Raw genomic sequence first — 24629 nt, 5'->3', positions numbered from 1 at the left:
GGTGTTCTATCGCCCTGCTCTAAGACAAACTCTAACCTTAACCAACTTCGAAAGAGTCGCCTAAGCTTAACCGGTGATAGAAACAGGCGTCACACGATTGGGCGCACATGTCACATGACCAGAAACGTCAGTGGCCAATCAGAGAGCGTCTCCGCAAAATGCGGCTACGGAAGAAAATAACGCGGTTGGGCGGACAGACACAGCTGTCTCCAGAAGATCCTGAAGAAGGTCCTGCAGCAGGTTGAGAGACACAGCTCTGTCTCCAGGAGCAAGGCAGCAGGCGCAGATCGAAGGGGTTAATAGTTTGTGCGAAACGTTGTTTTGTTGAGAAGAAGTGTAGCAGCAGTAGCAGCAGCAGTAGTAGTATATATAGTAGTAGTAGTAGTTGCACGACCAACGCGGTCAATAATGCAATACGTGTTGCTAAACCAAGCCGAGCTGATGATGATAATATTAATAACGTGAGGTTACAACAACAACAACAACAACAACAACTGAGAGATTTGTAGGCGAGATTTTTTTTGGGGTGTTGTTTTTTTATTTGGGGCGAGTTATGCTACTTTCGTAAAAGATCAACAAATAAGAGGACAACACTGTCACTGTGTTGGTGGCCAGATGGGGTAGCAGTCAGTCAGTGTGCCGTGGAGATACACACGTAGTAATTATTATAACAACAACCACTGACGCCACGGATCTCGTCTTTCTGGAGGAAGAAGAAGAAGAAGGGATATATGGGTTGTGTTCTGAGTCAGGACCGGGTTCTTGGCAGTTGATCGATGGGCCTGATCATCGACCCGCCGGTACCCGGTAGAAAGAGGATCAGGACACCACCACCGGTACCGAGAGAAGGAAACAACAAGAACAACACGGGACGTGTTTACAAATAACAACAGCGGGATCATGGAGGAGACGTCGTTCTTCTTCCTCCTCCGTCGGACGGGAGGAGTTGTTGCAGATCAGTTGTAAACAGAAACAAAAAAAGTGCATTTCCAGGGCAGGCGTGTCTCTTCCTTCCTCCCCCCGAGTTGACTGTAATCATGGAGGAGATCTCTGAGACGGACCCACTGTCCCACCACCACGACCCCCGCGGCGACCCGGTCCCGGTGGACGACAACGGGGTGGTGGTGGTCGTCAACCAGAGGTAAGGGTTGTCTTAAATACTATACTAATATTGTTTATTTTTTTTATATCTAATGATTGATTGATTGAAAACTTTATTAACAGATTGCAGAATGGGTACAATACAGCTCAATACATGGGGATGCAGACCAGAGAAATACTTTCGTCTTGTTTACATCAGGGTCCCCCTTTTTCAATTCATCAGGACATATTTGACATACAGATAGACAGTACTGCTACATCTATACATTTATGACATACCAGATTTTTTGCAAATACAGTACTGTTTGTGATACAAAAAGAGTCCAGAAAAGAGAGTATACCATTTAGCCAAGGCAAATACTTCAACTGCCACAACAACTTGCCACAAGACAGAGTCATTGCCATAACAAAAGAGCCTGATGCAAGGTGTTAATGTCCCCAGAGAGAGGGGGGCCATGGAATACAATGCATTCTGGGTAGGGTTGTAGTTGATTAAATCACAGGTGTGAACCTCTCCACAAGTTCGAAGACCATTCATCTCTGAATGCGTTTACTGATATCTCCATGATTCATAGGATGTAGCTTGAAAAATATCCCACCAAAATGTTCAAGTGATGGCTTATTTTTAAGGTATGAATCTGTACTTTAACAATATGTAAAAAAATAAATAAAAATTACCTCAACAAGTCCCGCGCCCCCATGCCCAGTGACGTAGAAACTGTACATTGGAGGAGGTTGGGGGGGGACACTGTACATTGGAGGTGGTTGGGTGGGGGGGGGGTGGGTGGGGGACACTGTACACTTCGAATTAAAATCGAATCTCGGCCCCGAAGCTTCGAATTCCAAAAAAAAATTCCAAGGTCAGCCTATATGTCACAAAATGTAACAATACTATATACCTGTACGTCATGTATGTCCCTATGCCATAGATGTCATGCTGTCATGTATGTTGTGTATGTCATAAATGTCACTATGAATTGAAAATGGGGGGGACCCTGATGTAAACAAGACGAAACGTCTTTCTCTGGTCTGCATCCCCGCCTTAACAATTGTGTGTATTGAGCCGTACTGTATTGTACCCATTCCGCAATCTGTTAATAAAGTTTTCATTCCTTCACTCCTCCAGTCGCATCCAGCCTCCGTTCAGCGTGGTCCTGGCCACCCTGCTGTACTGCGCCGAGCTGGTGAGCGCCGCAGTGATGTGCAGCATGTACCACCGGAGCGACGACACCTTCTGGATGGGCATGACCCTCACCTTCATGCTGCTGCCCGCCATCCTGACCCAGCTGGCCCTCACCTTCATCCACCGGGACCTGGGCAGGGACCGCCCGCTGGTGCTCCTGTTGCACCTGCTGCTCATGGGGCCCGTCATTAGGTAGGTGGTAGACGTGTGTGGTGTGTTCTGGTTCAAGTTTTGTTTTGTTTGATTGATTGACAACTTTATTAACAGATTGCAGAATGGGTACAGTACAGTACAGCTCAATACACACAATTGTTAAAGGGGAACTATTTTACTATTTCTTTCACTATTTGGGCACTTTTACACAATTCCTGTGAGTTTATGGAACACCTCTGTAATTATATATTTTTTTTAATTCATTGTTTTGTATTTCTAATCAAGTACTCAAAAACAGCATTTTTCTACCTCAAGATCTCGAGCTGTTTTGAGCCTGGCCACCTAAACCACTGCGCCGCGGTGCCGGCGCCTGAACATTATCATGCAGCGGTGTCTCTCTGACATCACAAATCATCACATTTTCAAATGACTCAGTTCAGTGAGGGTGAATATTGTGAGAGGAGAATTGGAAGAATGCGCCAATATGAGAATTAGAGACATAGATCATATTAATATAAGTTCACATAGCTAGGAAACAATGCTAAACACTGAAAAAGGCCATTTATAAGATAGTTCCCCTTTAAGGGGATGCAGACCAGAGAAAGACTTTCATCTTGTTTACATCAGGGTCCCCCATTTTCAATTCATCATAACATATATGACATACATGACATACTAGACACTCAGTACTGTTGCATCTAGACATTTATGACATACCAGATCTACAAATATACAATACTGTTTATGAGTACAAAAATAGTCTAAAAAGAGAGTATATACATTTGAGGGGGAAGAAACTGTACATTGGAGGAGGTTGGGCGCTTTTCTAGACACTGTTTGGTTCTGTATGTGAGCCCCCTGCTGGGAATGTGCTTCATAAAGTAAAAAGAATAAAGGCCAAACACACTATACAAAATATTCAATATACAACAAACTAGTACAAAATGCAGAGATGTAGTGCAAATCTTTTTAGTAATAAATATATAAAATGTGGTGTAGTATTTAAAGTGAATTTTAAAGTGAGTGTGTGTGTGTGTGAGAGAGAGAGAGAGTACAAGAACTTGTCGGAAAGGTGATCTCATGTCGTGGAGACCACACCCCCCTTCCCTGGGGCCTGCCCTGCGTGCCCGTTGTGTCTTGGGATGCGTGTCTTTGTGATTGGCACTACTAGACCTAGACACCTGGCTAATAATAACAAAGAGCTGCCTTAATAACCAACTGCCACTTTATATTGGATTAGTCATGTCGTGCAGTTGGCGAGACCTGGCACTTTGATTGGTCCACAATCAAAACAGATTAAATTTAATGCAGGTTGTGTGAGGTGAGGTGTTAAAATGGACTGGTTTAGATTAGATACCAGGTTATACGATCTCTCTCCCCTTTGTTTGCCAGGTGGAGACAGACATGAGGATAATAGGCAAATAAGTATCACGCTGCCCTGGAGCCAAATTCAGACTACATTAGATTAGAATGTATTGTCACCATATACAGCACAAGTGCAATAGTAATATACAGGTGATTAAACTGGGTATACAATATATAAACTAGTACTACTGAGTAATAGTGCTAATCAGATGTATACAGAGTTGTAGTATTAATATGTACACTGATATGGTAGTAAGTCATACTGGCCAGCAGTGTAACTAGTAAGAGTAGGTAAGGGATATGTACATAGGCCTAGTATCTACAGATATGTAAAATAATTATATGCCGGTATGTACAGACAGATGTATAATATCATCATTTATTTATTCGTACATGGAATTACCACAGTCCAACAGTACATATTAATATAATTCACCAAATTCCATGGCCGAAAGGAACAGGAAGAAGAAAAAATCTTATATATACCTGCCCCTACACACATATAATATAGTGTATTGTTGTTATACACATACAAAAATATATATACAATAACAATGAATTGCCATTAAATAACTGCTTATTAACGGCCCATCTGAAAATATTAATGTCTGAAAATAAAGGCTATATTACACAGTTGTCTTACGACACGTCTCAAAGGGTTACAATTATAACTTACCGGTATAATGTTATTATTATCAGCAAGTCAAGACTAGTAGAAGCGGATTGAAGGCAGCCAAGCTACCTGGTTTTATTTACTTTTATTGTGTTCTATTTGATACAAAACACGGCATCGGAACCGAGTCGTAACGTTAGCGACTAGCATGCTGTGTATCTCGACTTTGCAAACTACAGTCAAATGAGTTTTATTTATTTCACTAGCAGCATGCTAGCTAGTGGCCAACTGGTGACATTACAATCACAAAGGGGCGATGGCCGTATTATGCACCGACGGGTGCTCGCAAGGCACACTGGGTTTGATTGATTGATTGATTGAAAACTTTATTAACAGATTGCAGAATGGGTACAATACAGTACGGCTCAATACACACAATTGTTAAGGGAATGCAGACCAGAGAAAGACTTTCGTCTTGTTTACATCAGGGTCCCCCATTTTCAATTCATCATAACATACACGACATACAGATAGACAGTACTGTTACATCCAGACATTTATGACATACCAGATTTACAAATATACAGTACTGTTGTTTATTTACAAACAGAGTTTCTAAAAGAGAATATAATATATACATTTGAGGGGGAGGAAACTGTACATTGGGGGGGGGTTGGACATTTACCGCGGCCAGTGAATGAATGAATGAGAACTTTATTTAACAGATTGCAGAATGGGTACAATACAGTACGGCTCAATACACACAATTGTTAAGGGGATGCAGACCAGAGAAAGACTTTCGTCTTGTTTACATCAGGGTCCCCCCCATTTTCAATTCATAGTGACATTTATGACATACACGACATACATGACATCGTGACATTTATGGCAGTCTCTTCAGTTCGGGACCAGTAGGTCTACTAGTACTTACACCCACAAGGTTCTTCTTTCACCCGTTTGTTTCACACCAATGAACACACAAACTCAGGGTAATAAGTTAACGGATGTATTAGGGGAGGATGTCGAGTCATCTTTATTTTTATAGCACATTTACAAATGACTAAAGCCAAACCAAAGTGCTTCACAGGTACATGATAAAAACACATACACTGCAGTAATAAGTAAAAATACATGTGGGGGGGGGGGGGGGGGGGGGCTGTTCCAGAGCAGAGGGGCAGCAGCAGTGAAGGCTCTGTCTCCCCTGGTGTTGAGCCTGGTCCTGGGCGCGTGTATGCTTTTACCAACGCGTTTGTGTTTCCGGGTTCCCGTTTTGCGCTCTGATTGGCCACTGACCTACACGCGTACGCCCCCCTCACTATCGCCTTTGGGGCGTGAGATATGAAGACAGATTTGCCTGGGTATAGGAAGGCAGTACCATACGAGCCGCAAATTGAACATGCAGTGAGTCTGCGACAACAGCCCAATAATAAACACTCGAAACAGCTATTACCAGACAATTACAACAGCAGTGGTGCCTGCTTCAAATGTCACGTATTATAGGCTATAAGCCTGTGTAGATCTATTCGGAATAATAAACATATACACCCTCTAGCAAAACATGACACAATGTGATCCTATCTCCGATAGACGCGAGTTGAACGAACACATCGGGAGGAGTGTTCGTTCAGTGGCCAATCAGAGCGCAAAGCGGGAACCCGGAAACACAAACGTGTTGGTAAAAGCATACACGCGTCCTGGGCCCCTCCAGCAGCAGCTCTGTCTCCCCTGGTGTTGAGCCTGGTCCTGGGCTCCAGCAGCAGCTCTGTCTCCCCTGGTGTTGAGCCTGGTCCTGGGCCCCTCCTCCTCCAGCAGCAGCTCTGTCTCCCCTGGTGTTGAGCCTGGTCCTGGGCCCCTCCTCCTCCAGCAGCAGCTCTGTCTCCCCTGGTGTTGAGCCTGGTCCTGGGCCCCTCCTCCTCCAGCAGCAGCTCTGTCTCCCCTGGTGTTGAGCCTGGTCCTGGGCTCCTCCTCCTCCAGCAGCTCTGTCTCCCCTGGTGTTGAGCCTGGTCCTGGGCTCCTCCTCCTCCAGCAGCTCTGTCTCCCCTGGTGTTGAGCCTGGTCCTGGGCTCCTCCTCCTCCAGCAGCAGCTCTGTCTCCCCTGGTGTTGAGCCTGGTCCTGGGCTCCTCCTCCAGCAGCAGCTCTGTCTCCCCTGGTGTTGAGCCTGGTCCTGGGCTCCTCCTCCAGCAGCAGCTCTGTCTCCCCTGGTGTTGAGCCTGGTCCTGGGCTCCTCCTCCAGCAGCAGCTCTGTCTCCCCTGGTGTTGAGCCTGGTCCTGGGCTCCTCCTCCAGCAGCAGCTCTGTCTCCCCTGGTGTTGAGCCTGGTCCTGGGCTCCTCCTCCAGCAGCAGCTCTGTCTCCCCTGGTGTTGAGCCTGGTCCTGGGCTCCTCCTCCAGCAGCAGCTCTGTCTCCCCTGGTGTTGAGCCTGGTCCTGGGCTCCTCCAGCAGCAGCTCTGTCTCCCCTGGTGTTGAGCCTGGTCCTGGGTCCCTCCAGCAGCAGCTCTGTCTCCCCTGGTGTTGAGCCTGGTCCTGGGCTCCTTCTCCAGCAGCAGCTCTGTCTCCCCTGGTGTTGAGCCTGGTCCTGGGCTCCTCCTCCAGCAGCAGCTCTGTCTCCCCTGGTGTTGAGCCTGGTCCTGGGCTCCTCCTCCAGCAGCAGCTCTGTCTCCCCTGGTGTTGAGCCTGGTCCTGGGCTCCTCCTCCAGCAGCAGCTCTGTCTCCCCTGGTGTTGAGCCTGGTCCTGGGCTCCTCCAGCAGCAGCTCTGTCTCCCCTGGTGTTGAGCCTGGTCCTGGGCTCCTCCAGCAGCAGCTCTGTCTCCCCTGGTGTTGAGCCTGGTCCTGGGCTCCTCCTCCAGCAGCAGCTCTGTCTCCCCTGGTGTTGAGCCTGGTCCTGGGCTCCTCCTCCTCCTCCAGCAGCTCTGTCTCCCCTGGTGTTGAGCCTGGTCCTGGGCTCCTCCTCCAGCAGCAGCTCTGTCTCCCCTGGTGTTGAGCCTGGTCCTGGGCTCCTCCTCCAGCAGCAGCTCTGTCTCCCCTGGTGTTGAGCCTGGTCCTGGGCCCCTCCAGCAGCAGCTGGTCAGCAGACCTTAGGGCTCTGGATGGGGTGTGGTGATGCAGGAGCTCAGCTAGATACAATGGAGCCAGCCCGTGTAGTGCTTTAAAAACAGTCTGCAATAATTAATATAAAAAAAGAAAAGGCTTCTTAGGGAGGACGTTCTCCTGGGCTCAGGGGAAGGGGACGAGGAAAGGACAAGGGGACCTTTTGTGAGCTCTTGCCTCCGGGTCCCTTGAAGAGGCCGCTGAAAGGGGGAAAGGTTTTTCCGTTAGTACAGCCAGTCCTCCTCATGATGGAGTGGCTTCTGGAAAGGAAAACATCACTTTGGCCCCGAGCCTCCGCCCGGGGGAGGGGCTGCGGGGGGAGGGAGGGAGGCCAGCGCGAGCCAGAGAGGAGAGTATAGAAGATAAGATGGACAGAGACCCCACTCTGCTGGCCAGAGAGGAAGTGTGTATATAATATATAAGATGAGGTGGAACACGTATATGATAAGATGGACAGAGACCCCACTCTGCTGGCCAGAAAGGAGGTGTGTATATATAAGATAAGATGGAACAGAGAGAGAAGAGAGAAGTAAAAAAACAATAAAAAAGAAACGGGGCCATTAGGGAAGTCCTGGGGGACTGTTCTTCTCTGCTGTTCTTCTCTGACCCCACGTTCTCCCAGGATGTGGAGCTTCTATGCAAGAGGGTTGTGTTTGCAACGATGTGAAGCCAGATCTGGGAATGACAACAAGGAGAGAGTCTGATTGATTGATTGATTGATTGATTGATTGATTGAAAATTGTATTAACAGATTGCAGAATTGGTACAATACAGTACAGCTCAATACACACAATTGTTAAGGGGATGCAGACCAGAGAAAGACTTTCGTCTTGTTTACATCACTGTACCATTGGAGGTGGTTGGTTGGGTGGGTAGGGTGGGTTGGGTAGGGGGGTTGGGGGTGGACTGTACATTGGAGGGGGTTGCGTTAGGACATTTACAGGGGCCAGTTTCGAATTGCAGTCTCCCGTAGGTGCTCTTTGAGAGTGGTTTTGAAAGTGGGTAGTGATTCACATTCCTTTACGGCTGTGGGTAGGGCGTTCCACATTGATGTGGCATAATTGCGAAACGTGTTTAGTCCCTTGTTTGTGCCGAATCTGGGTTTAACATGATTTGTGGCGCTCCCTCTGGTGTTGTGGTCGTGGTATTTTGACATGTACCTGGGTGCCAGTCAAAGTCAAAGTCAAAAGTCAAAGATTTTTATTGCCATGTATGGACGAATCCACATTGGAATACGGGTACATGAGCAAACACTGTGTAAACCGTACAGGAAAAATATGCAAAAACACAGACAGTATAAAAGGACAAATGCTAAAATTGATATCGAACATCCCCTAAAAGTGCATATCATAGTTAAAACAGCACTTCCACAAACCTGACTAATAAAACTAATAAAAACAATAAAAACACAGAAACAAAATAGGATAAAATACAAAACTAGCCTTTGGAGTCATTCAGGCTCCGCACAGCACTGGGGAAAAAGCTCTTTGTAAACCGAGCGGTAGAGCATGTGATAGAGCGGTAACGTCTGCCCGAGGGGAGGGGGACAAAGAGGCCTGCGGCTGGGTGACCAGAGGGGTCGTTGATAATGCCAGAGGCACGGGAAAGCAGCCTGGCACCATAGATCTTTTCTAGAGCTGGCAGGCTAGACCCGATTGTCTTGCGTGCGAGACGCACAATTCTATTCAGAGATTTCTTCTCCTGGTCTGTGATGTTACCAAACCATATTGTACAGGAGGAAGTAAGGACGCTCTCGATCACACAGCGATAGAAGTTGTGTAGAATCACCCTGTTATTTGTGAACTCTTTCAGTTTCCTGAGAAAGAAAAGACGTTGCTGGGACTTTAGAGGACAGTCATTAGAGAGAGTCATTAGAGAGAGTCATTCGATTAGTGTTTGACTAAATGGAGAATGCAGTGAGTTGAGAGTGCTGTCATACCAGAATGTACCATTATGTACTTACCTTCAGGATACAGCCTGGGGAGAGAAGTTATGTCAAGTATAGGAATGAAATGTGAATGGAATGAAGAGACACTTTCTTACCTTCAAGGTTTAACAGGAAGAAATGAGATACAACGTAGACAGAGAGGGGTATTTATTCTTACGGTATATATATATATATTAGGGATGCTCGATATTGGCTTTTTTACCGATACCGATATACCGATATTGTCCAACTCTTAATTTCCAATACCGATATCAACCGATATCACATTTTAATGCCGATATCGGCCGATAATATCGGTAGGCCGATAATATCGGACATCATTTCTATAGAAATGTAAAAAGAAAAGAAAAAAAATTGAAAACCGATACTGATATTTTCCGATATCACATTTTAATGCCGATATCGGCCGATAATATCGGACATCCCTAATATATATATATATATATATATATATATCCACATCTGTCTCTGTACATACCTGCTAGGGCTGCACGATTTTGGGAAATAATCTAATTGCGATTTTTCTGACAGATATTGCGATTGCAGGGCAGCTAAGTGGCGCAGTGGGCAATGCGCTCGCCACTAACACAGGATATGCTGGGTTCGAGCCCAGCTCTCGGCGTTGCTACCAGCTTGGCTGGTCGTTCATACTAACACAATTGGCAGTGTTAGGGGGTGGGAAGCTGGTGGGTGGGGATCGGACGTTGTGGACAGCGACTCCTACAGGTCGGTTGGTGCGCCTGCGCAGTAGAATTAGGAAGTGACGGGGGCGGCGTGTCCCTCCCACGCGTTACTCCTCGCCGCTGAGAGATTGCGCTGTGCAGGTGAAAAGATGCGACGGCTGCCTCCTCGAGTACCGGAGGGGACACGTGATGCAAGGCTTTGTCCACATTGCAGCCGGCCAGTGGGAGGCATGGCCTAACAGCGTTCGAGACAGGGGAGGGTAGAATTGGACAATACGAAATTGTGATGGGAGAAAAATAGAAAAAAATTGAAGAAAAAGTAGATAAAAAAAAGATATTGCCATTACATTTGCGATTATAATCTAATTTTTTTAAGCAGCCCCACAGAGGTTTATTGTAAAATGCGGCTTGCATCTGGCCTACGCGGTGGGTCTGTTCAGGACACAGAGCCTGAAAATGTTTCTTTTTACCTGGGAATCGATACCGGTACCGAACGGTACCTTTTTTTCTGTACTTCACTCCCCCTCTCTGAAGTCTAAACTTCACAACAACACAATCTAAAACCCCTTACCTCCCTCTCCAAAACCGATCTTGTATCTCAATGGGACTTCCTGGTTAAATAAATGGAAGAGAAAAAAAATGCGTTTTTTTTTTTTTATTATTATTATTTGATAATTGCATCATTACAAATCGCGATTTCGATTTAAAATCGATTAATCGTGCAGCCCTAAAACCTGCATATAATCCTTTTGCATATCTGTAGATATAGTACTATATCTATATCAGTACATATCCCTGGCCTACTCTTACTAGTTACGCTGCTGGCCAGTATGACTTAGTTACTACCATAGTGTCTTTATACCTTTATCACTGTACATATTAATACTACAACTCTGTACATACATCTGATTAGCAGCTATTACTCAGTAGTACTAATTTATATATATTTATACCCAGTTTAATCACCTGTACATTGTATATTACTATCACACTTTACTGTTTCATTTGCACTCTGGTTGGATGCCACACTTCTTTTCGTTGTACTGTACTTGTGCTGCATGATGACAATACATTTGAGAGGCAGGACAGAGAGATGGGATGAGAGAGATGGAGAGAGGCAGGACAGAGAGATGGGATGAGAGATATGGAGAGAGGCAGGACAGAGAGATGGGATGAGAGATATGGAGAGAGGCAGGGCAGAGAGATGGGATGAGAGAGATGGAGAGAGGCAGGGCAGAGAGATGGGATGAGAGATATGGAGAGAGGCAGGACAGAGAGATGGGATGAGAGATATGGAGAGAGGCAGGACAGAGAGATGGGATGAGAGATATGGAGAGAGGCAGGGCAGAGAGATGGGATGAGAGATATGGAGAGAGGCAGGGCAGAGAGATGGGATGAGAGAGATGGAGAGAGGCAGGACAGAGAGATGGGATGAGAGATATGGAGAGAGGCAGGACAGAGATGGGATGAGAGATATGGAGAGAGGCAGGGCAGAGAGATGGGATGAGAGATATGGAGAGAGGCAGGACAGAGAGATGGGATGAGAGATATGGAGAGAGGCAGGACAGAGAGATGGGATGAGAGATATGGAGAGAGGCAGGGCAGAGAGATGGGATGAGAGATATGGAGAGAGGCAGGGCAGAGAGATGGGATGAGAGAGATGGAGAGAGGCAGGACAGAGAGATGGGATGAGAGAGATGGAGAGAGGCAGGGCAGAGAGATGGGATGAGAGATATGGAGAGAGGCAGGACAGAGAGATGGGATGAGAGAGATGGAGAGAGGCAGGACAGAGAGATGGGATGAGAGATATGGAGAGAGGCAGGGCAGAGAGATGGGATGAGAGATATGGAGAGAGGCAGGGCAGAGAGATGGGATGAGAGAGATGGAGAGAGGCAGGGCAGAGAGATATGGAGAGAGGCAGGACAGAGAGATGGGATGAGAGATATGGAGAGAGGCAGGACAGAGAGATGGGATGAGAGATATGGAGAGAGGCAGGGCAGAGAGATGGGATGAGAGATATGGAGAGAGGCAGGACAGAGAGATGGGATGAGAGTAGGGATGCTCGATATTGGCTTTTTTACCGATACCGATATTGTCCAACTCTTAATTTCCGATACCGATATCAACCGATACCGATATATGCAGGGTTTCCCCCCCCCAAAAAATTGAATAATTTCAGGTAATTAACATTACATATCTCTTGTTGTGGAATTAACACAACATTATGCATACTTTTGACAATAAATAAAATCAGAATTTGTTCTTACTTGCTTGCCTGGGTAAATAAAGGTTATAGAAATGTAATGTTTGAAAACCGATACCGATATTTTCCGATATCACATTTTAATGCCGATATCGGCCGATAATATCGGTAGGCCGATAATATCGGACATCCCTAGATGAGAGATATGGAGAGAGGCAGGGCAGAGAGATGGGATGATCAAAACACTTGAATGAAGGCTCTGAGATCAGCTCTGAGATCAGCCCTTCGAGTGGCTTGAGAGCTGGCTCTGTGTTCTCAGTCGCTGACCCACTGACCCAGGCCTGACCCGGTGGTTTTACCACTCGTCAGTCACGTGACTCCAATTGAGGTCATGTGATGCTGTTTGCTGTGTAGACGAGTCTTGTGTCGTGCAGCTGACGAGAGCTGGAACGACGTGGTGTGATTGGTCCACGAGAGGTCAAAAGGATTATGTGCAGGTATGTACAGATAGATGTGTATATATATATACTCTGTAAGAATAAATATATATATATATGGTATATACAGCATTAGTGTACATGCTATCATACAGAGTTATATGGGTTATATGCAGGTGTGTAAGTAGGTGTATATAGAAGGTATATTCAGACAGATATCGATATATATATGCGGTAAATATATATAATGTGTATATATACTGTATATAATACAGCACTATTGTACATGCTTCATACAGAGAGGGATATATCTGGGCCCTGTCTGGGACAAGCAATGAGCTACTGCCAGAGAGAGAGAGAGAGAGAGAGAGAGGAGAGAGAGAGAGAGGAGAGAGAGGAGAGAGAGGAGAGAGAGAGGAGAGAGAGAGAGAGAGAGAGAGAGAGAGAGAGAGAGAGCTTAATCAGCGTTGTGTCAACTCGTTCTGCAACGTAAACGGATGTGTTTATATGTAGAAGTTCCACAGCTTCTTTAAGTGTTTTTAGATAACAGATGAGGCTGCAGTTTCAAAGCTTCAGTTTCCGGATGTTTTGACAGAACGGTTGGCCCGAATTTCTTAACTTGTGTAGTTGTTGTTGATGTGAAATGTTGTTTTTAATATTCTGAAGAAGGCCCTGCCCTAAATGACTAGTACTCTAGTGGAAAAATGAACTGCCCTAGTTGAAGAATTAACTACTCTTGTTGGAAAATGAACTACTCTAGTTTCAGTTTAATTTTGATTTCATTGCTTATTGTTTGGAGACCTGTCTCACCAGCCATGACTCATGTCTCAGTTTCAGCCGCCACAATATGTAGGAGCGTATTCAATGTTTTGAGAAGTCAACCTTCCAGTCAGCGATGCTGACCTTTGATTTGTCAACAGAGAGTTCTCGGTTGCTGAGCAGACGTTTATCCTAATGGAATGGACAATCAAAGCCAGGGATGTGGCCGTGTGGCAAGGCAGGAAATGCAACCTTGGAGTGAGAGCTGAGAAATAATAATAATAATAATAATAATAATAATAATAATAATAATAATAATAATAATAATAATAATAATAATAATAATAATAATAATAATAATAATAATAATAATACAATTTATTTATGTACGGAGCTTGGTCCTGTCTGATCTCTCATGGTACAGAGTAAGGCTGTCCCCGAAGCCTGTTTTTGGGATTCGAACTTCGTCATGGTTTTTCGAACGAATGTTCGAACCTTCGTTTTTAATTAAAAAAAATTAAATAATGTTATTTTCAAAAAAGTTTTTTTTATATATATAAATATCCCCAAACTAAATCCTCAATTTGAATAAAGTGATTAATCTGATTAAATTAGTCTTAAAAAAAAGAGAAAAAAAATCACCTTTCTTTAATGAATCAGCAGTATTGTTTGTTTACACTGTTTATTTCCCTCATATTTGTATATTCCGATCTAATTTTGATGTCTTTCTACTAGGGATACACCGATCCGATATTGATATCGACCCCGATATGACTAAAATAGCTAGCTCGGGTATCGGAGAAAAAAGAAAAAGAAAAAAATATATATATAAGCGGCGGCTGGGTGGCGCAGCGAACATTGCGCTCGTCACCAACGCAAGAGACACCGGGTTCGACTCTGGCTGGCGGCGTTGCCTCCGGCTTGGGCCAGTCGTCATACTAACTCAATTGGCAGAGTTAGTGGGTGGAAGTCGATGGGTGGTAATCTGGACGTTGTGGACAGCGACTCCTAGAGGTCGGTTGGGGACGCCTGCACAGCAGAGACAGGAAATAGCGGGGGTAGTGTGAGCCTCCCACACGTTACACCTCGCCAATGAGAGTCCGCGCTGGCAGGTGAAAAGATGTGACGGGCTGCCTCCTCGTGTACCGGAGGGGACACGTGATGCAAGGCTTCTATCCTCCCTACAACCGGCCAGTGGGGGGCATATGCGAGCAACGTTCAAGACAGGGGAGAGGAGAATTGGCACAGCGGGTAATTGGGATGGGAGAAACATAGAAAAAGAGGAGAAAAAGTGGATAAAAAAAAATAAGATATATTTTATATATTTTCTTTTAATATATATATTTTTTATATCTATCTGTTAATTTGTTACATTTAGTTTCACTAAGTTAGGAAAGTAATGTTTTAAGTGTTTCCCCTAGGATTTTTTTAAGGGGGGGTGGTAGGCCCCCCAAAACTACTAGTGTTGTCACGGGGCGCGTGTCACGGATACGTGGTGTCAACAGTGTCGTCATAGACGCGCGCAGTAAAGTTTAAATATCAACATTATCTGGCCATCCTCACTCAGTAAATATCAAACTTTCCAAAGACCAGAGTTGGGACGGGCACGCACATACACACACACACAGAAAGGGAGAATGGCTTATAATATGAACTATCTAGTTCATATATCAACTTATATCAACTATCCAGTTAGTTTTTATATAATTTAGCTAGCTCGCCAACGTTACTGTGATGTGAACTTTTTTATTTAATTTATTATTATCTTTTTTTATAATATTTTTTTTTTCATATAATTTTTTCAGGGGGGGCGGGGGGTCCCGTTGGCGGAGCGAGCAATGGTAGGGGAAACAAACCTGATGTTGCCTTGCACAAAATAATGATTATCTTGTCTTCTCGTCTCGTCTTGTCTTCTCTCGTCTTGTCTTGTCTTCTCTCGTCTTGTTTTCTCGTCTTGTCTTCTCTCGTCTTCTCTTGTCTTCTCTCGTCTTCTCTTCTTGTCTTGTCTTCTCTCGTCTTGTCTTCTCTCGTCTTCTCTTGTCTTCTCTCGTCTTGTCTTCTCTTCTTGTCTTGTCTTCTCTCGTCTTGACTTCTCGTCTGGTCTTCTCTCGTCTTATCTTGTCTTCTTGTCTTCTCTCGTCTTGTCTTCTCTTCTCTTGTCTTCTCTCGTCTTGTCTTCTCTTCTTGTCTTGTCTTCTCTCGTCTTGACTTCTCGTCTGGTCTTCTCTCGTCTTATCTTGTCTTCTTGTCTTCTCTCGTCTTGTCTTCTCTTCTCTTGTCTTCTCTCGTCTCGTCTCGTCTCATGTGATGTTAACTCTATGAGTGCTGCTCTCCAACGTGATGTTAACTCTATGAGTGCTGCTCTCCAACGTGATGTTAACTCTATGAGTGCTGCTCTGTGATGTTAACTCTATGAGTGCTGCTCTCCAACGTGATGTTAACTCTATGAGTGCTGCTCTCCAACGTGATGTTAACTCTATGAGTGCTGCTCTCCAACGTGATGTTAACTCTATGAGTGCTGCTCTCCAACGTGATGTTAACTCTATGAGTGCTGCTCTCCAACGTGATGTTAACTCTATGAGTGCTGCTCTGTGATGTTAACTCTATGAGTGCTGCTCTCCAACGTGATGTTAACTCTATGAGTGCTGCTCTCCAACGTGATGTTAACTCTATGAGTGCTGCTCTCCAACGTGATGTTAACTCTATGAGTGCTGCTCTCCAACGTGATGTTAACTCTATGAGTGCTGCTCTGTGATGTTAACTCTATGAGTGCTGCTCTCCAACGTGATGTTAACTCTATGAGTGCTGCTCTCCAACGTGATGTTAACTCTATGAGTGCTGCTCTCCAACGTGATGTTAACTCTATGAGTGCTGCTCTCCAACGTGATGTTAACTCTATGAGTGCTGCTCTCCAACGTGATGTTAACTCTATGAGTGCTGCTCTCCAACGTGATGTTAACTCTATGAGTGCTGCTCTGTGATGTTAACTCTATGAGTGCTGCTCTCCAACGTGATGTTAACTCTATGAGTGCTGCTCTCCAACGTGATGTTAACTCTATGAGTGCTGCTCTCCAACGTGATGTTAACTCTATGAGTGCTGCTCTCCAACGTGATGTTAACTCTATGAGTGCTGCTCTCCAACGTGATGTTAACTCTATGAGTGCTGCTCTCCCACGTGATGTTAACTCTATGAGTGCTGCTCTCCCACGTGATGTTAACTCTATGAGTGCTGCTCTGTGATGTTAACTCTATGAGTGCTGCTCTCCCACGTGATGTTAACTCTATGAGTGCTGCTCTCCCACGTGATGTTAACTCTATGAGTGCTGCTCTGTGATGTTAACTCTATGAGTGCTGCTCTCTCCAACATGGCACTCCTCTTCATTGTAACTGGACCGAGGTCGGCTGTGTGAGTTTGACCCACTGTTCTATAATTACACGTCGGAGCGGCTGGATCTCTGGACGTCGTCCCCTCAGAGGAGGCCTCGCATGTCACGGGCCGCCAGGGCATCATGCATGCCTGTCGTTGTAAATGTTATTTTATATTCGCTGGACTGGGGGCTATCATTCTGCCCTCGGATTTATTACTGGTGACGGGTACGACACCCGCCACTGTGTCCTTTATGAAAAGGTTGAATAGCCTTACATTTACATTTAGTCATTTAGCTGAACACTTTTATCCAAAGCGACTTACAGGTTCTGTACGACAAGTCAGCAGGAAGGAAGGACTCTATCAGCTGAGTAACGATGTTCATCAAAGTGTTGAAACTTGCAGTGTTGAGTGCACAGTAGTAAAGACATATTAGTATTAGGGATGGGTACCGAATTCGGTTCTTTTGAGGCACCGAACCGAAACACGTCGGTACTACCGAGTATCGATTCAAGTGAGATACAGAAAAAAAAAAAAAAATTTATTTTTTTTTATTTTTTTCATGTCAACGTTCACACGCACAATATATGCTTACCTAGGATTTGACTTGATTCAACAACAAAGCAGTTGGAGCAATGGCAAGCCGAAAACGGTCGAAATTGTAGTTATTTGAAGTTACGATTTTTTTTTTCACGACTGAGGTAGGTAAATAAATTTTTTTTTAGACTAAAGTACCGAAAAAAGGTACCGTTGGGTACCGGTATCGATTCACAGGTACCGGTACCGTATCGGTTCAAATGTGAAAGGTACCCATCCCTAATTAGTATAGTAGGTAGTAATATAGATAAGGAAGATTATTTCTCTGGTTGAAAGGCATAACTATCATTGTTTTTTTTTTATTTTGTAAAGCCCTTATTGGTAAATGTCGTCTGGTAATCCGGAGGTTCCAGGTTCGATTCCCGCTCCTCCCAGGCAGCGTGTCGGAAGTGTCCTTGAGCAAGACACTTAACCCCTAACTGCTCCCGATGAGCAGGTTGGCACCTTGCATGGTCGCCTCCGCCGTCGGTGTGAACGGGTCAAATGTGAGGAACAAATTGTAAAGCGCTTTGGATAACCAGTTTGCTCTGATCTAGGAACACCTGCTTGTTCCTGTTGATGCTTCCAACACCTGGAATGAGCTGTAAATGAGGGTAACCTCAGTCTTATGGGTCTTTTAACCCTTTCACTGCCACACGGCAGAAGGTTAACCCTTTACTATCACACAGCCGACGGCGATGCTCCATCATTAGCATCATCATAAAGGTGCAAGCGAGGCATAAAGAAATCCCACGATGTACAGGCAGCACGTTCCCACAGAGTCCCCTGTTCAATACGTTGCATTTGTTGTTCTAAAGATATATCTATTGTTAGGCTTATATTTGATTATGATATTGCATTATCGTTGACCGTGAGGAAATGTAATTGTATGGGACACACCTTGACGACAACCAGAGCTTCGCAGATGACACTGATTTTGGTTTGGTAGGTTCGGTAGGTTTGGTAGGTTTGGTAGGTTCGGTAGGTAACACAAGTAGTAATGATAATAGTAGTAGTAGTAGTAGTAGTAGTAGTAGTAGTAATAGTAGTAGTAGTAGTAGTAGTAGTAGTAGCAGTAGCAGTAGTAGTAGTAGTAGTAGTAGTAGTAGTAGTAGTAGTAGTAGCAGTAGTAGTGAGTGAGTGGCAGGATTCATTCAGACGGTAGTAATAGTGAGGATGGTATGCATGGTCCAAACCATAGTAACACACTGCACCAGAGTCTGTGCAGTGTTTATTATTAAGAGTCAGATAGTCCTAACAGTGTTTATTATTAAGAGTCAGATAGTCCTAACAGTGTTTATCATTAAGATAAACCAGCCGTTAGTTCTCCAGCAGTGGTAGCCTTCAGAAACCACGATGCGTGTCCCTACAAGCTCACAGTGTAATCGGAATGAATGAATGCAATGTTATTATTGTGTCGCGTGTGGAATTACGCCCCGGCTGCGTGGGGTTACTTACGACACAATAGACTCAGAAACGAGTCGGGACTAGAGTACACTAGAGCCACCAAGGCTAATAGCAACACGCACTTCCCACCGAGTCCAGATCAACGTGTCACAACTGACGGCAGCTCAGGGCGCGCGGGGGGAACATGAGCCTTTTAGATTATGCTCTCGTTTCTGTAGTCTCTCTCTCTGTAATATGATTTGTGGACATGACTCCACCCACTGAGAATGTGCTCAGTGCTGCGAGTGGAAAAGTTAGTCTAGTAGAGAGCTCTGCTAAAAATTATAATATCACTCAACATAAAAGCACATTTAAAGGACAAGGCCGGCTTCATTTTCTTTGTATTTCCAGAAGCCATAGGACTGTTTTCTAAAAAACCTGTAAAACGGTTCAGAGCCGTACTTTACTGAATGACTGTCTGAAGTGACAGAGAGTCTGGTCCAAACTAATAAGACCGTCTGCAGTACAGAAATGACACACGTGGATATTGGAGTTCATGAAGAGTGCTACTTAAATAACGAGTAAAAGCGGAGGATTATGTCCTAGAGGTTTGATGCAACACCATGGATTAAATCTGGCTTCCTGCGTGAGAATCGAGTTGCCATATTAGACCGTGACACAACAATGCTGATTATGATATCGGAGGCACTGGGGTTAGTGGCTATTCAGTGCAACGAATGATGCAACCCTAGCTCCAGCCTGTGTGTAGCGGTGGGTGTTACTGAATACAACCCTAGCTCCAGCCTGTGTGTAGCGGTGGGTGTTACTGAATACAACCCTAGCTCCAGCCTGTGTGTAGCGGTGGGTGTTACTGAATACAACCCTAGCTCCAGCCTGTGTGTAGCGGTGGGTGTTATTGAATACAACCCTAGCTCCAGCCTGTGTGTAGCGGTGGGTGTTACTGAATACGGGCGGCTCCTCCATTAGGGGGGGGGGGAGGTGGATGTGTCCCAATGTCTCCGACTGCTCTACGAATGTGTATTACTTAATGTTGGCTCTGGTGGTGTTGTCATCACAGCTTCCTTTTTGCAAGAAGAGAAGTTAAACAACTGTAGTGGAATTGCCCCCCCCCCCCCCCCCCCCCCCACACACCTATTGTTCTCCAATACTCAGGGAGGGGTTACACCTAGGGTGTTTTCGTTTCGTTTTCAGGATGAGTTTCGCTTTTCCAGGTCACAACGTAGTGGCAGTTTCTGTCTACCCCCTCCCCCTCCTAACTCACCGTCCCATCACCCCCCCGCCCCCCCCCTATCCCTTTCCCACCTGGGCAGACCAAACCACACCCCCTTGGCTCATTTGTATAAATGTCTAGGAATCCCATGAACAAGATGTGATTTCCTTGGAAATGTCTATCTAAGTCAAACTGTCCTGGCCCTTGAGTTTGTTTTAAGAACATCAGCCCTAGTGTCTTTATGATGCATTGAAAATGGGGGACCCTGATGTAAACAAGACGAAAGTCTTTCTCTGGTCTGCATCCCCTTAACAATTGTATGTATTGAGCCGTACTGTATTGTACCCATTCTGCAATCTGTTAATAAAGTTTTCAATTAATCAATCAAGCAATCAATCAGCTGTAGCTAGTTGACCTGTAGTCAACCTACTAGTACTATATAGTTGACCTACTAGTCAAGGCTATCAGAGATAGAATATGTATTTCAACACAGATCTATAATGACATGATAATATTTCTATCACAAGTGTAACTAGTAAGAGTAGGTAAGGGACATGTACAGATATAGATATAGTATCTACAGATATGTAAAAAGGATTATATGCAGGTATGTACATACAAATGTGTGTGTGTATATATATATATATAATGCTGTATACCATATATATATATATATATATATATATATATATATATATATGGTATACAGCATTATTTTACATGCTATCATACAGAGTTATGTGTTATATGCAGGTGTATAAGTAGGTATATAGAAGGATTTATACAGATATATTCAGACAGATATGGATATTGAATTCAGGAACACTATCTTTAAGCAATGGCCAACATCTGCATAGCTTAGATAGATATAGATGGATAGATGGCACTGTTAGAAAATGACTGAGTCCCTTTATATTATAGCTCCAGGGAAATCCCCTGTTGCTGTACTTCATTCCACTCTCCACCTCAAGCACGTTCAGTCAACATTCCCACCCTGATCCCTCTCCTCTCCTCTCCTCTCCTCTCCTCTCCTCTCCTCTCCTCTCCTCTCCTCTCCTCTCCTCTCCTCTCCTCTCCTCTCCTCTCCTCTCCCCTCTCCTCTCCTCTCCTCTCCTCTGCCCTCTTCTCCTCCCCTCCTCTGCCCTCCTCTCTCCTCTCTCCTCCCTCTGCCCTCCTCTCCTCTGCCCTCTTCTCCTCCCCTCCTCTGCCCTCCTCTCTCCTCTCTCCTCCCTCTGCCCTCCTCTCTGCCCTCCTCTCCCCTGCCCTCCTCTCTCCTCTCCTCCGCTCTCCTCTCCTCTACCCTGCCCTCCTCTCCTCCCTCTGCCCTCCTCTCTGCCCTCCTCTCCTCCCCACTGCCTTCCTCTCCTCTCCTCCCTCTGCCCTCCTCTCCTCCCTCTGCCCTCCTCTCTGCCCTCCTCTCCTCCCCACTGCCTTCCTCTCCTCTCCTCCCCTCTGCCCTCCTCTCCTCCTCTCCTCTCCTCTCCTCTCCTCTCCTCTCCTCTCCTCTCCTCTCCTCTCCTCTCCTCTCCTCTCCTCTCCTCTCCTCTCCTCTCCTCCCTCTGCCCTCCTCTCCTCTGCCCTCCTCTCCTCCTCTCCTCTGCCTTCCTCTCCTCCCTCTGCCTTCCTCTCCTCCCTCTGCCCTCCTCTCCTCTGCCCTCCTCTCCTCCCTCTGCCCTCCTCTCCTCCGCCCTCCTCTCCTCTCCTCTCCTCTCCTCTCCTCTCCTCTCCTCTCCTCTCCTCTCCTCTCCTCTCCTCTCCTCTCCTCTCCTCTCCTCTCCTCTGCTCTCCTCTCCTCCCTCTGCCCTCCTCTCCTCCGCCCTCCTCTCCTCTCCTCCCTCTGCCCTCCTCTCCTCTCCTCCCTCTGCCCTCCTCTCCTCTCCTCTCCTCTCCTCCGCCCTGCCCTCCTCTCCTCTCCTCTCCTCTCCTCTCCTCTCCTCTCCTCTCCTCTCCTCTCCTCTCCTCTCCTCCCCTCTGCCCTCCTCTCCTCTCCTCCCCTCTGCTCTCCTCTGCCCTCCTCTCCTCCCTCTGCCCTCCTCTCCTCTCCTCCCCTCTGCCCTCCTCTCCTCTCCTCTGCCCTCCTCTCCTCTCCGCTACCCTCTTCTCCTCCCTCTGCCCTCCTCTCCTCTCCTCTCCTCTCCTATCCTCTCCTCTCCTCTCCTCTCCTCTCCTCTCCTCTCCTCTCCTCTCCTCTCTCTGCCCTCCTCTCCTCTGCCCTCCTCTCCTCCCTCTGCCCTCCTCTCCTCTCCTCCCTCCACCCTCCTCTCCTCCCCTCTCCTCCCCTCCTCCCCTCTCCTCTCCCCCCTCTCCTCCCCTCTGCCCTCTCCTCCCCTCCTCTCCTCCCCTCTGCCCTCTCCTCCTCTGCCCTCCTCTCCTCTCCTCCCCTCTGCTCTCCTCTGCCCTCCTCTCCTCCCTCTGCCCTCCTCTCCTCTCCTCCCCTCTGCCCTCCTCTCCTCTCCTCTGCCCTCCTCTCCTCTCCGCTACCCTCTTCTCCTCCCTCTCCTCTCCTCTCCTCTCCTCTCCTCTCCTCTCCTCTCCTCTCCTCTCCTCTCCTCTCTCTGCCCTCCTCTCCTCTGCCCTCCTCTCCTCCCTCTGCCCTCCTCTCCTCCTCTCCTCTCCTCCCTCCACCCTCCTCTCCTCTCCTCTCCTCCCCTCTGCCCTCTCCTCCTCTTCTCCCCTCTCCTCCCCTCCTCTTCACTCCTCTCCTCTCCTCTCCTCTGCCCTCTCCTCCTCCCCTCCTCTTCTCTCCTCTCCTCTCCTCTCCTCTCTCCTCTCCTCTCCTCTCCTCTCCTCCCCTCCTCTTCTCTCCTCTCCTCCCCTCTTCTCTGCCCTCTCCTCCCCCAGCTCCTGTACTTTAAGAGCTGAGTACCGCAGTGTTTACTAAGCTTGTTTGCACAGCTCTGTTACAGATAGCTCAGATACGACCTCATTCAAGCTTGTTAATATGCTAAATCTCGGCCTGCTCCTTAGGCAGCCCTGAGCGCACGCCTCGCCGTTATTCACAAACGTATAGCAATTCATCGACCAGCATCATTGGTTGGTTTTCTTCACCCTGTTTACTTAATCGAGCTCACGTCGCGGTTAGGCTGACCAGCATACACTTAAAACAATGAGCCTAACGTCACATGGCACTGAAGGCGGCGACGTCTCCCTCGGCTAACTAACATTAACGTGAGACTTTAGGTCACAGACTCGCGGCTTACAATAGAATAGAAGTACTTTATTGATCCCGAGGGAAATTCAGCACCACAGATCGCTCACAGTAAACATTTAGGCAGTCAAAAATCTAAAATAAGAAGAATAAGTCAGTACACACAGTCAGAGATATAATACATTCTAAAATATACAGTCCATATACTGTACATATACATATATACATATACAGCTGCCACTGACTCGTAGAACATCTTCAACATCCGTGTACAGACGTCGAAGGGTCTCAGCCTTCTGAGGAAGTGGAGGGATTGTAAAGTGCTTTTGCATGTTTTGACCGTTCAGTTTATTGTCTGTGTGCACTCCGAGGTATTATACTCCACCATGTCCCCGTCGACCCCCCCCCCCCCCCCCCCCCCCCGCCCCGGGGGGCACCGGTGTCCTCCCCTCCTCCTCCTCCCCAGACCCACAGCCAGTTCCCTGGTCTTCGTCGTAAGTAAGTAAGTAAGTAAGTAAGTATTTATAAAGCACCTTTCATACATGTCATGTAGCTCAAAGTGCTGTACACAATTATAGGCATATATAACGATAAAAGCAATAAAGTCATAGTGATCAGTTAAGATCAATGTTAAAAAAAATAATAATAATAATAATAATAATAGTAACGTAAAAATGAAAATAACGTAAAAACAGTCATTTGCTTACCAGTTTGGGAGAACAGGTCCGCACAACATTTCCGCTCAGTGGCAACCGGAAATGCACTAAACCAATGCACTTGTATGGTAGGTAGCAATGTTTAGGTCTTATAATGCTAGTGTAGTTACGTTTTTATCAGTGGTCATAGTTGGGTCCATAGTGCTTTAACAAGTCCCACGGATCCATCAGTGGCCGTGTATTGTGTGCGTATGTACCCGTTCGCTCATGTGGTCAGTGGCCAGAGTTGGGTCCACAGGACTTATCCAAGTCCCATGGACCCATCAGTGGCCGCGTCTTGTGGTAGAAAGAAAGAAAAAGAAAAACGCATAAAGAAAACAGTCTAAAGTTTGAAAGTTTGGGAGGTCCGCAGAAACACGCCTTCAGCTCAGAAGCTGAGGCGTGTCAAAAACTTTTGAAAAACTGGAGGCGTGTCTCATATTGTACCCATTCCTTCATCTAAAAAGTTTGAAAGTTTGGGAGGTCCGCAAAAACACGCCTTCAGCTCAGAAGCTGAGGTGTGTCAAAAACGTTTGAAAAACTGGAGGCGTGTCTCCTATTGTACCCATTCCTTCATCTAAAAAGTTTGAAAGTTTGGGAGGTCCGCAAAAACACTCCTTCAGCTCAGAAGCTGAGGCGTGTCAAAAACTTTTGAAAAACTGGAGGCGTGTCTCCTATGTACCCGTTCCTTCAT

The 24629-nt window shown here is 46.2% G+C and overlaps 1 protein-coding gene across 1 annotated transcript in view; it reads left to right on the top strand.

The window, feature by feature from the left end:
• Window positions 1-202: 202 nt before the first annotated feature.
• Window positions 203-24629, top strand: part of xkrx (XK related X-linked) — a gene marked incomplete at its 3' end in the record, with an annotated part of 47676 nt that continues 23249 nt past the window's right edge. Inside the window, exons 1-2 of the mRNA XM_084331388.1 lie at window positions 203-1141; window positions 2228-2476. Coding sequence (XP_084187514.1) covers window positions 1038-1141; window positions 2228-2476 — 353 coding nt within the window. The 5' untranslated portion in view covers window positions 203-1037. The remainder of the gene's footprint in view (window positions 1142-2227; window positions 2477-24629) is intronic.

This window comes from Notolepis coatsorum, assembly GCF_963971535.1.
Source record: "Notolepis coatsorum genome assembly, chromosome: 16".
NCBI classification, from domain to species: Eukaryota; Metazoa; Chordata; class Actinopteri; order Aulopiformes; family Paralepididae; genus Notolepis; species Notolepis coatsorum.
Note: the sequence above shows the minus strand (reverse complement) of the source record. Positions and strands in the feature narration are given on the sequence as shown.